We start from the raw sequence: 13,670 nt of genomic DNA, 5'->3' as shown, positions 1-13,670 counted from the left end.
CGGTCAGTTCGTATCTCTGGTGTTCATAATTCTGAGGTTCTACTGTACCTCAGAGCCGCTTAACCTCATCTTTTCTGTTTCCAAGGAAACAGCCCCTGTTTCCTAAAATCACTAGCCAAATACAAACTGTAGTTGCATTTTAACAAGTCTCTCTTATTAGGCTTAAAGAATATAATGGACTCAATTGTACAATGTTGTACAGGTGTATCTCCACTGACTTCAGTGATATTGCACCAATGTATCTGAGAGCAGAATTTATTTCATTCTCCTTTCAACGTGTATGCAATACTCCAGAGATACGTGGAAAGACTTCACTCCTATCTGTACTGGGTAAGATGTCTGAGTGAGTGAGTCGTATCTCATATGGTCATAAATATTGTCGATGCAGCACTCTTCTTTCTCTGTCCCCTGCATTGGGATATGTAGGAAGATTTTTAAAAAGCTCTATAGGATTCCATGCTTATATCAGTGGCTCCATATTGAACTTTAAAATTTTGCAAGTATTAGAAAATTCTTTCCTGTCAGCCCTCTAAACTCAACATGGAATCTGAAAGTTGCATCTTTATGAGTAATAAAGATGTTGCCTCTGATTTATATCTGTGCAAATCCACTGGAGGCAATGGGGTTTCACAGATATGATAGAAGGCAGAATGTATTTATGTATCTGGAAATGAGACGTGACGTTTATCATGTTCCTGAGACCACATTATCTGCCATTTATCCATCAAGCTAAAATGATTCTAATATTCCAAATTTTGCAGCAGTTTCCAACATCTATAGCCCAGTGGGCCAGCTTACCTGGATTGTATTTATTGCTTTATCCTGCTTTATTATATTTAGTAGTAATGCAAGGAACCTACAGGCTTTTATCCTGTAAGATTTGGCTTTAGTAGATAGTGTGAGGCTTGAGGCCTATAACCTTTGGCATAGATAAACTTAAGTAACTCATAAGTTATAGGGAACTGAAGGTGGCATGCCAGAAGGGGAATTTTGTCCAGAATAGTGACATCAGCCACCCACAGAACACAAGTGACCCCAGCACAGAACATAGCTGACACCAACATCCAGAAAGTTCTGGACAGGACCTCTGACCACAAAGCTGCCATGACAGCAAATTGACGTGTACGCTAATAGGGTAACATCATATATATACTAACCTATAGAAAACAGACACCTTAAGGGGAGGAAATACAAATAAGGACCTTTATTGAATATGCATTGGTCATGGCAGTGTCAGCGTAACCTACTATAAAAGTAACATCCAGGGGCAGCAGGGAGGTTGGAAAGATATAGATCTTGGGAGGGGCCAGAATGATGGCCACCAGGGAAGATGAGGACGATGACGGTGATGAGAAAGATAATGGTTAAGTATGAAAGATAAGGGTGTAAGTATGGACATCCAAATGTGCTTTCTGTATTATCTCTGTCTGCTTTGTTGAGTTTAAGTGTGTGTATAATCTTTGCTAAATTATTAATAAATCTATATCTATATCTATATATCTATATATATATCTATATATCTATCTATCTATATATATATATATATATATATATATATATATATATATATATATATAAAGAGTTCCTATAGTGTGAGTGTTGCACCTGTGCACGTCGGGGTTCCCAAATTATATGATAACTTTACAATAATCTTATGGGGCCTGATCTTTGGACAAGAACCTGTTAATCCTCAAGTTACAATTGTATTTACCCAACTTGGGTTAGGCTACACAGCCAACTTACATTTCTATTCAGATTTGATTTAAATTATATCCTGCTTTCCACAAATGTGAAATTGTATCTATTGATTTATTATTTGTTTTTTATCTAGACAGTTCTTGCCTGAAGGAGCTCTCGGTTGCTCTTTTTTTCCCTTTTGTGAAGTACTAAGCGCACTGTTAAACTTCCGCAAATAATAATGAAATACATATTTTGAATATTTTTCCTTTCAGTTTGCAGACACTTGCATAAGTGACATCTTTGCTTGACCATACCTTTTAGTAGTAGATATCCAGTGGTTCAATTTATTCTGAATATTTTCTTGATAATGGAGCTGACTGTTTATCTTACTAAACAGTAATAATACAGTCATCTGGCTGGCTGTAGACAACACACAGCTTTGGCACTATCACAGAGAAACAAAAGAATTGAACCAGTCCTCATGGAATACATCCACTGGAGGAGATGATGGGGTCTCACTGATATAATGGAAGTACATGGTATAACATGGAATACATATTCTGTTTCAAGAATTTGTATATATGTACTATGTTCAGTGTCATTAACATCACACCATGGAACTTGTAATTTATCTCCAACTGAAATATCTGGCATTGTGATAGATGTATGTTAATCTGTAATAGTTCTTAGTGCAGTTGTAATTTTTTCTTTTATTTCCACCAGATCTTGATCATCTTGGACTATAATCTTCATGGCGTGAAAATCTGAAGATAATCCGGAGCAAAAGAGTGGTTTATTTAAAGTGACTCTTTTATCAAAATGGTTGGAAAACTCAAACAAAACTTGTTATTGGCATGTCTGGTGATCAGCTCAGTGACAGTGTTTTATTTGGGGCAACATGCTATGGAATGTCACCACAGAATAGAAGAACGCAGCCAGCCAGTGAGGATGGAAAGTGGGAGAACCACAATAAGAACTGTCTTTAACTTAAAAGCAAATAAAACCTTTGCTTACAATAAAGACATGCCTTTAATATTTATTGGAGGGGTGCCTCGAAGTGGCACTACACTAATGCGTGCCATGCTAGATGCTCACCCCGATATCCGCTGTGGAGAAGAAACTAGGGTAATCCCTCGAATTCTGGCAGTTAAGCAGATGTGGGCCAGATCAAGTAAAGAGAAAATCAGATTGGATGAAGCTGGGGTGACAGATGAAGTTCTGGACTCAGCCATGCAAGCCTTTTTATTGGAAATCATTGTTAAACACGGGGAACCTGCTCCCTATTTGTGTAATAAAGATCCTTTTGCTCTGAAGTCCTTAACTTATCTTGCCAGAATTTTCCCCAATGCCAAATTTCTTCTAATGGTACGGGATGGTCGTGCATCAGTACATTCCATGATATCTAGAAAAGTCACCATAGCAGGGTTTGACCTTAACAGCTACAGGGACTGTTTGACCAAGTGGAATCGTGCTATAGAGACTATGTATAACCAGTGTATGGAGGTTGGTTTTGAAAGATGCATGCTGGTACACTATGAACAACTTGTATTACATCCTGAAAGGTGGATGAGAACTCTATTAAAGTTTCTCCACATTCCATGGAACCAAGCAGTGCTACACCATGAGGAAATGATTGGGAAAGCAGGTGGTGTCTCTCTTTCAAAGTGAGTACAAGTGTTTCTTGGTGTCTTGTATTGATCTAAACTTCACTGTTTAGACATGGCTTGCATTTTGATGCCAAGTATAATTACAGGTTATTGTAGAATTACAAGTGCTGACAAGTCTCAGCAGTAGTGTATTTTCTTTAATCACTTTTCACTATGGCCGTTTTAATGTTCCTGTAGATAGAGACCAGAATACACTGCAGCAAGTTGGACCTAAATTCTGCAACAAAGCTCTGTGTCACCAGAGTAGCTGACATGAAATTTTACAGCAGCTTCATTTGGATTGAAGGGTTTTACTGGATTACGTAGGAAATGAAATAACCCGTACAATAGCCCTTTTTTTTTCAGTCTTTTAATTTTAACATTAAATTCAGTTTTTTTTCATTGTCCTCACGCTTTGGGTGCTGCAGATTTTTATATTGAAAATGCATACTTATCTTGTAGAAGATATCAAGGAAAGTTGTAGGTTTTTGCTCTGGGTAAGGGGTAGTTCGGGCTTTTGACCCCCAATAAGGTGTAGGAAGTCATTTGGGATTGTGAGATGAGCGTGCTGGATGTTTCTTCTAAAGGTCCCATCACCACTACCAGTACAATCATGGTTTTTCTAACCAGTTGGTGACTTGACTTGCTAAAACAAACACAGAGTAGTTTGCACAGCAGCATCATTGTGTCATAGCTGTAGCTAACTGTATATTTGCACCTTCCATATTGCCTAACCATGTTTGTATTAATGCATTCTGGGAAAATGTAGGCAGCTACCCTGTTATGCTATACCTCAGCAAGAAATATAGGGTACCTGGACAATGCGCACTGAGTGGACGTAGGTCACTATGCTCTGGAATATCTTCCTTCCAGCTCCCTGTGCAGTAAGTAGGATTGGCTACGTTGGATTACTTAGGTACAGTTATGGGGGTCCCATCTCCACTATAAAATGTGCTGAACTGTTCACAAGAAGCTATTGTGACAGTCTAGGCCTCTGGCAGTGGCAAAACACACTACAAGATGCCACATTTGCTAATAGAGTATTTATCATAGTTAATGTGAACACAAACCATGTATAGAGCAAAGAAAGCATTAACTGGTTACAAACTCAGTTAAGAATTATGTGGACAGGCTGTGAAATGAACAGCAAGGAAATAGTTAACAATGGGTTACAGCTAAATTATTTAGATTTCAGAATTCATCTCCTCGGCTGACTGAAGCAGTTCACATCTCAGAGTTTTTGTTAAGGCTATCTGCAGTTTGGGAAGATTATGTATCAGTTTATATTTCACTTTCTTGATTTTAAATATTTGGATAAAAGCTGATGATGAATTATGATTACTTGGATATGAAATCCATTTTTTCATAGGATTAAAGATAATGCCTATCTTATTGACAGTATATACATTTTTTAAGAGATTAGTTATATCTAGGGTTCAATCTTAAATGGTTTAGTAATTCCTCAGGAAGCTGAGTCCTAATGTAGAGTGTCTCAAAGGGTTTGTCTACATTAGAGGGGGTTTTTTAACCTCAGATTTATGGATTTTAAATCAGCTTGAGTTTGCTACCACAATCTAATGTGGAAACTCCACAAATGTGTGTGGAGTGTCTGCGCTAGCCTCTACAGACAGAATGGATACCTCTCATAAATTAGTAATCTGTCAATTAACTTGAGGTTAAAAGCCTCTCATGTAGACAAACCCAAAGGGAAAACTGACCTGCTCTATTTGGCATGGCATTATTAGTTTTTCTCAGTAGTGTTGGTTCAGGTACTGGTTAGTATATTGTCAATACAAGAAGAGTCCTGAAGATATATCTGCCAAGAATATAATCTTTCAGGAAATTTGAGGAGCTGTTGTTCCAGTGAAGTAGGACCCAGAATTGGCATGCTTTTTCTTTTAGCACAGCCTTCCGAGAGGATTAGTATTTTGAATATAAGAAACCTGTTGTAGACCAATCTTTTACTAATTGTCTTTCATGCACACTGTGCATTTGACTTCCTGAGTAGAGCTGGGTGAAGTATCCGGGTTTTGATATTCTTCAGGGAGTTTAAATGATTTAGTCTTTCCTATGATGTCTAACTTACTCTTCACTGACCAGCTCTTTTGATGTGTCTACCCATATGTGTAGCTGGAATTTGAGAGAAGTGGAAACTCATTATTCATAATACAGAAAAGTCTTTCTTTTTTCTTTCCCCCTCCCCTCCTCTTCCTAAACACAGTTCTTTCAATACGTGAATCATGTCTTTCTTGCTTTCCTGATATTGCAAAGCATTTACCGTATTATGTCATCTCTGTTGGACTGCTAGAGGGACTCGGTTACTTTTTATATTAATTAAAAAATGATGTCCTAGCTGTGGGATGTGACCAGTTAAATTTCTTGGACACAGTGTGTAACTGCCTGTCTGTGCTCAAGTACTCTTGCAGTAGAAGAAAGAAAGAAGGAAGCTCCTCTCACAGTGAGTAGGGTCACTACTTTTTTCAGTTGATTCAAATAAACTAGTAATATTAATTGAACAGTGGAGAGGATAAATGCTAGACCTAAACAGTCGGGTAACCCAACAGGCAAAATCCTCTCATTTACACTGATGAATCCTTCAAAAACCTAAAGCCAAGTGATTTTATATTAAAAATTGGAAATCAGCTATGAATGGCTACTTGTTAAATCCATAAGCCAGTATTTAGTACAGAGTGGGTTTTAAAGACTTTATATTGATTTCTGGCATCCCCAGTAAAATATCAGGCTACTGATGCTGCTGCATTGGAAATGGTTGCCTTTGTGGCAAGGGAAGATTTAATGCAAAGAAACTCACTCTTCTGTGCAACTGTCCATACGTTTGATTGTCATCATTAATGAACATTTTATATTGTGGTAGTGTCTAAGGTCCAGTTTGTTTGTGGTCTTTATTGTGCTAAGTGCTGTACAGACATAATCAATGACAGCTGGTGGTCCAAATTGCTTACGGTCTAAAAGGTTGGATAACACTTTTTTAAAATGTAAGAGCAGAGATATTTTGACATGAACCCTTTTATTTATTAAAAAGGGTTATCACGTTGATTGGAAAGATAGGTATATAAGTATGCAAAAGCCCCATTGGTCTGAGGAATAAGCTAGATATGGGAAGTGGCAATGGGATGTTTTGGGGAACAGGCCATAAAAAATGCAATGGTAAACTTACACTACCATTGAACTAATGGTTTGAGTCACTGGCATGTGGATTGCATAAGTACTCTTTGCAGATGCCTTCAGGATTAAGTGGCTGATGGAGACCAATAGTCCATAAAATGGAAGATAATGAACTGGGAAGTCCTCCTCACATAATATACAGTTGGTTCAGAAACAAGGATTGGGAAAGATGAGATTGCTATCTAAGTGCCTCATAAGTATTTAGAAATAAAAAATAGACCGCTTTCTAATGAGTCCCTGCTTATGTTGGAACCTTGGGAAGTAATTGGATTTTTCAGGCCCACCTCTGTTTGTTCTGATACACTGTAATGACTTTGAGTCAACAGTAACTTGCCTGAGTCACAAAAACTAACAAACCATTAGAACACTTGTGTCTTCAAGGCTGTTAGTCTCCACAGTGTTAATTTTACTATAAAGGTAGTCATATTTTCTGATGGAATAATAATTTTTAAATTGGACACTCCTAAAAATGTGGGAGGATCCAAACCAGCTTTATGTGCAATATCACTTCAGTGTGCAGTGCAGGGATTGATTACTTCTTACTAATGTAAGGGTTCTGACTTCTCTATCTCCCATGCACTGATTTATTTAAAAAAAAAGGAGGGGGGGCTTCAGTGTGGTTTTTATTGCTAGTTTTGTTTTTGGGAGTAGTACTATACCTCTTAACCCTGTTTCTTATGCAGTATTTTTACTTTATCACTTGATGATTACCTGTTCTGTTCATTCCCTCTGGGGGACCTGGGATTGGCTGCTGTTGAAAGACAGCATACTGGGCTAGATGGACCTTCGGTCTGACCCAGTTTGGCCGTTCTTATGTACCAACATTTATTGAGCATTTTGCTCAGAGGGGTGTAGTTAATGCAAACATTTAATGTGTAACTTCCAAATATTTGCATTGGTGTTCTCCTGTCTCACACCTCTCCACAAGGGATTGTGAATTGTGTACATATTTGTAGTTGAGCGGGTCCAGATGTCAAAATGCTGCCAGAACACAAAAGTAGACTGCAACCTGTGACTTCTCCTGAAGTAATAAACCCCACCTAGTCTTTCGGGCAATGGCAGGATGGGACCAGTCCCCCAGCTCCCTGTAGCTAATAACTAATTTTTCAGATAACTTCCCTCTACTAGATCACCAGTTCCAAATAAAATATTAAATTATTTTAATGTATAAAATACAATTTAAAAACCCTGGATCCCTGACCAAGCAGTCTACAATATCAAACTCCAAACAGTTTATTGGTCAATGTTTTCCCCAAAACTAAATTATCAATCTTCTCTGATGTGATATTTGATCCCATTTACTCATGTTGTTGGTTGTGCCATTTCAAGATAGTTGGAACAATAAACACATAATAATAAGTACGTTAAGTAGGTAAGTTAATCTGTGTCCTGTTCACTTAAATAAAGTAAAACAAATCAATACAGTTCTATTGGCCATTTCAATTGTATTTAGTTTTATGGGCTTTTTTCCTGTACACTGAAATACTGAGTACAATAAATTGTGATTTTTCCCTTGGCATATCTTCCATTGTAATTGTTGTAGTATAACTGCTTTCTCAAGTGTTTGATTTCATTCAATATTAACATTACCTACTATCTCTCATTTTATCTTTTTTTTAGTCAGTGCAGTGATGTAAATATAGGGCAAGTATTCTCTGTAGCAGGCTTTTCTGATGTTGGTACATAGGTAGCATAACTGAGATTATCCTTCTATTCTGTATAAGGAGGGAGTTTCTGATTCTTCACAGAATTAGGCCATATGCACAAATGGAACCCCATTCTTACTTCAGTTCTGCCATATATTTCAAACTATTGTCTGATAATGCTCTAGAATATAGTAGTTTCCTTATTGATTCTGTTGTGTCAGGAAATATGTTTGTGCTTTTTCTCCTTTGTCTTATCTTCTGGCTGTTATTTAAACCCTATTACCTTATTTATAAAGCATCACATCCAGTAATGACTAACCATCTGTTCCTTAAAAAATGACCAATGGCTTATGTTAGTAGTGAACAAACATCAATATCTTTGTGCATTGAGTGGTCTTTTACTGGAATATTTTCTTGGCGAGAAGAACACAGCTGGAACTGGTAACATGTGGTCTTGATTATTACAAAGGCCTTCATATAGCCTCTTTAACAGTTGTTTCCCTCATAAGTCAAAGTTAGTAAGTATGTCATGGTTTGATTTACTTTTTTATTACAACATTGTGTTAAAACTTTTTCGCTTGTCAGGATATTTGACAGTATGTACTACTGCACCAAAATTGATTGCATGGTGGGTTGTAAATTGTCAGTAATCAACTTTTGTTCCACTTAAAAACTGGTTCAAAACCAAATTATTAATATTAGATAATTATTCTGGAATTATAACTGAATTGCAAAATCTTGCACATTCTATCTCCTTATCCTAAACCTTCTGATTGAGTTGGAATAAACCAGTGCATCGCTGCCTGTATATCAGCAAATTATGTTTACTGTCGTGACCTTCGGATTTTAGGTTTCCATTTCATTTTGTTACTTCACTAACATTGCTGCTTAATTGTGGGATCCAAAAAGCTTCCTTTTATCTGCAGAAATATGGGACTAACACAAACTTTGAATTGGGAGGAAGGTTCCTAATCTGCAGAAAGGAGAACGAGGAGCTACAGAGCACTCATGCACCTTTGATACCATTATTCAAGACTCTAGTTGCACATGAATGAGGCATATGGATATCTGCAGTGCAATGTACACCCACATCATCTTAAAGAACCACTTAATGAAGGATAAGTAACAGTCTTGTATTGAAGGAGACTATTGCGTTGTCTACATGGTGCGGGAGCGTGCGCAGTGGGGCTCTTCCTGCTAGAGCAGGCTTTCTTCGGGTGCACGGAGAGACTGCTCAGAAGCTGACGTAGCCTCCTCATTGGTGTTGTGACTTCCTCTTTCTCAGATGATCAGTTTTGGAGTTCTGGAGCTTCAGTCTTCCCTTGGGGGGTTTTTCAACCCAAAAGGCAAACCTCCTCGCCCATATCCTTGATTTCTATAGCTTGTGAACTTTTCTATAGCTTGTAGCATCTCCTCCAAGATCTTTGGAAAAGTCAGGTGCAAGGCCTACCAAGGAGCCATGAAACCGTGTCCAATCAGGTTAAAATTAAGTCCTTTTTAGCTAGTTGTCAATTCCAGAAAAGTCCCATTTAAACCAAGTATTTGGGGTTTTACATACTACAGAGAGTGAAAGTCCATGACATCCCCATTCTGTGCCTCATCCCCTCAAAAATCAGAAATTGGACATAAAACCTCTTTGAGGAAGAGGGTACACTTCTGTTTGGGTGAAAAATCTGATGATGACATCACTATTTTACAGAAAGTTCAATTAGCAATTATTCACCCAGCAAAAAAATAGGAAATAAATTGGAACTTATGACAAAATTACAGTAATCTTCCTGTTTATAGAACTAGGCTACAGTGACATAGGTTATCTCCTGAAACTTTCACCATGATAGAGGGAGCTTACTTTAAAACGTCTGAAGATGAAACTCATTTAAGATTTTCAGTTTTATATGGAGCCTGTATTCTCATGAAGGCTGTTTCTCTCACACAGATATATTGGTCACTTTCAGATACGTGGTTTGCAGAATCTTGAGGCAAGGACGTTTTGCCTTCACGTTCTTTTCCCCTCCTAGTTTTTGACTGAGTTCCATCCTGCATGCTCCACTCTACTAGTGGTAACTCGGGATACGAGACGCATCTGATGAATGTTCTGACTTTTTATTTTGGTTCCACTGCCACCTTGAATGGGCAAGTCATTATGGGTGTCTTTGTCTGCATTTGCTTAATAATCTTCATCTTCATTCTTCTGTTTCTTATGCTGATGCTGCTGGAGCCTCATTATTATTAAGAGAACAGGAATAGCAATTTTATTTCAGTTTGGCTTCTATCTATCTAAGACCTTTAAAGATGTATATTGCAGGATTTGTAGTACCACAAAACCTTCTGCGGTTTGAAGTGTAATAGCCAGCATGGCTGTTGAAGGAATGTATTGTAGTATGTAGTAGTCTAGCCATAAGGAATATTGTTAATATATCCCTGGCATTTGTCACCTAACTGAAAGCAGCTGTGGTGACCACAAATGCAAAGAAATGCCATTCCTTTTTCAATGAGGATTTGGCAATGTTTTTTTTAAACAAATATTTTTTAGGTTATTGTGAAAATAGCTGAATAGGCAGAAATAGTACTGGAATATTCTTTTTTTGCAGATCATTTTTTTTCTTTGTTGTTGCCATGCAGTGACAGAAGTGCTTGTGGTTAGCTCTGGATTACATGCTGTCAGCTGTTTCACTGTCTCAACTATTACTGCACTTTTCAAGTAGGGTCTGGAACTGCCATCATATGTGCGTGTTTTTCTCATCTCCCTCCCTCATTTTCATGACTTTCTGCTCAGATGCTCTAGACTAAGGTTCTTTTCCTGGTCTTGTCCTTTTTTTCCTGTGTTAAATATTTTTCTGTGGAGACGTGGTTTACTTAAGCAAAAACAAATTTGGTACAGTATTTTCTGGGAATTAATGACTGTCTGGGAGGAGCTAATATGCTTCTAGCATTAACCCAAGGCAGTTGTTAACTGCCAGGAAATGTCCTGTGCTGATGTTATTGCGGTAAACAATGAAAAAGGCAAGGGGCAGGATGTGGATTTTTTTTCTTTAAAGTTTGAAGGGCTGTTTGTCATGTGCAGGGCATTCAGTAAGTGTCCTTTATGCTACTTATATTACAATAGCCCTCTGGGGCCTGATCTCTGATTGGGGTTCCATCGTGGTTCTGTACGAACAATTATTAGCCAATCCGATTTACATAGATCTTATTTCAATGCTTCTTGTTGTTTAGAATCAGAGTGCAAAGAGAAGTGCAATCTTTGCTAATTTTGATAAGGGCATTTCAGATTTGATCTGTTGTGTTTTTTTCGCTCTGCGAGTCTTTGAATGTCTGAGAACCTTCAAAAGTGTAACGCTAGTAAGAGTTGACTTCAGTGGTTGTGCTCATCTTTTGGGTACTGTCCCATCTCTGCAGACTTCTTTTGATGTCCTGACGCTTTGTGCTGTATTTGCTTTGCCAGCTTAGTCCTCCTAAAATCCAATTCTAATGATTCTCTAAGGGTATGTGTACAGTACAAAATTATTCTATTCGAATTTTCGGAAGCTATTTTATACATTCAGTCTTCTTTGTCCTCACTAAAGCGCGTGAATTCGGCAGATTGTGTCCAGAGTACCAAGGCTAGCGTCGAATGTCGGAGCAGGGCACTGTGGGTAGCTATCCCACAGTCCCCGCCGCCCATTGGAATTCTGGGTTAAGCTCCCAGTGCATGATGGGGCAAAAACATTCTCGCGGGTGTTTCTGGGTGTGTGTCATCAGAAAGCTACGGCAGACAATAGTTTCGCGCCATTTTGGTGTGCGGACGCCATACTGCTTTCAGCAGACGGTGCACTGCTGCTCTCCATGAATCCACCTCTCCAACTCAGCTGTGCTCGGCCATCGTGAACCAAGCAGCACAGCTTCCACTGCCAACTCTGCTCTCCTGCTATTGTCACGCTTCCGAGCTTCTCCATGTTGTCTGTGCTGGGCTCCCACCTCCATGAAAGCCACAGAAGACAACCATTTTCTGCCGTTGTTCGGTGACCATGAACTGAACAGTACAGCTTCCGCTGCCATTCTGATCTCCTACATTTTGCGCCCTTTTTCCAGGATTACCCGTGCAGGTGCCATAGTCATGGAGCCCGATCAGATCTCCACTACTGTTTTGACCATTGTAAATACCTTGCGTGTTATCCAGCAGTATGTGCAGTACCTGCAAAACCGGGCGAGGAAGTGATGACAGCGCAATTACTATACTGATGAGGACATGGACACAGTCGTTCCTAGAAGCACGACATGTGGCGATTGGGAGATTGTGGTGCTGTTGGGCCAGGTTCATGCCGTGGAACGCCAATTCTGGGCCCAGGAAACAAGCACAGACTGGTGGGACCACATAGTGTTGCAGGTAAGGGGTGATTCCAAGTGGCTGAGAAACTTTTGTGTGCATAGGGCCACTCTCATGGAACTTTGTGACTTGCTGTCCCCTGCCCTAAAGCACAAAGACACCAAAATGAGAGCAGCCCTCACAATTGAGAAGAGAGTGGCCATAGCCCTGTGGAAGCTTGCAACACCTGACAGCTACCGGTCAGTCCGGAAACAGTTTGGAATGGGGAAATCTACTGTGGGGGCTGCTGTGTTGCAAGTAGCCAACACAATCATTGACCAGCTGCTATCCAGAGTAGTGACTTTGGGAAATGTGCAGACCATTGTGGATGGCTTCAATGCACTGGGGTTCCCTAACTGCGGCGGAGCGGTAGACGGAATGCATATTCCTACCTTGGCCCCGGAACACTGTGGTGGCCAGTACATAAACCGCAAGGGGTACTTTTCCATGGTGCTGCAAGCACTGTTGGATCACAAGGGACGTTTCACCGACATCAGTGTGGGCTGGCTGTGAAAGGTGCATGACGCTCGCATCTTCAGGAACTCTGGTCTGTTTGAACAGCTGCAGGAAGGGACTTGCTTCCTAGACCAGAAAATTACCGTTGGGGATGTTTAAATGCCTATAGTTTATCCTCGGGGACCCAACCTACCCCTTAATGCCATGGATTATGAAGCTGTACACGGGCACCCTGGACAGTAGTAAGGAGCAGTTCAACTATAGGCTGAGCACGTGCAGAATGGTGGTAGAATGTGCGTTTGGACATTTGAAAGCGTGCTGGCGCAGTTTACTGACTTGGTTAGATCTCAGCACAACCAATATTCCACTTGTAATTACTGCTTGTTGTGTGCTCCGCAATATCTTTGAGAATAAGGGGGAGACGTCTATGGCAGGGTGGGAGGTTGAGGCAACTTGCCTGGTGGCCAGTTTTACACAGCCAGACAACAGGGCGATTAGAAGAGCACAGTAGAGTGCGCTGCACATCAGAGAAGCTTTGAAAGCCAGTTTCATGACTGGCCAGGGTACGGTGTGAGAGTTGTATTTGTTTCTCTTAAAGTTACCCACCCCTTACATATATATGAAAGGAAATAAAGTCACAATTGTTTAAAAACTGTTATTTATTATTTGTTGCACAAACATTGGGAGAAATCAGAAGCTAGATGCGGGGGGGGG

At 39.5% G+C, this 13,670-nt stretch overlaps 1 protein-coding gene across 25 annotated transcripts in view; it reads left to right on the top strand.

Moving 5' to 3' along the window:
* Positions 1-13,670, top strand: part of TPST1 (tyrosylprotein sulfotransferase 1) — a 137,891-nt gene that overhangs the window by 38,713 nt on the left and 85,508 nt on the right. For 14 of the 25 annotated variants that reach the window (XM_043499585.1, XM_043499583.1, XM_043499584.1 and 11 more), the window contains exon 2: positions 2,401-3,344. In XM_043499585.1, coding sequence (XP_043355520.1) covers positions 2,500-3,344 — 845 coding nt within the window. In that variant the 5' untranslated portion in view covers positions 2,401-2,499. Of the gene's footprint in view, positions 1-310; positions 331-1,150; positions 1,386-2,400; positions 3,345-13,670 lie in introns of those variants that run through there. The other 11 variants (XM_043499578.1, XM_043499579.1, XM_043499577.1 and 8 more) reach the window with 6 other exon arrangements.

This window comes from Dermochelys coriacea, chromosome 17 (genome assembly GCF_009764565.3).
Source record: "Dermochelys coriacea isolate rDerCor1 chromosome 17, rDerCor1.pri.v4, whole genome shotgun sequence".
Classification (NCBI taxonomy): Eukaryota; Metazoa; Chordata; order Testudines; family Dermochelyidae; genus Dermochelys; species Dermochelys coriacea.
The sequence above is the reverse complement of the archived record's forward strand: the minus strand, read 5'-3'. Positions and strand labels throughout refer to the sequence as shown.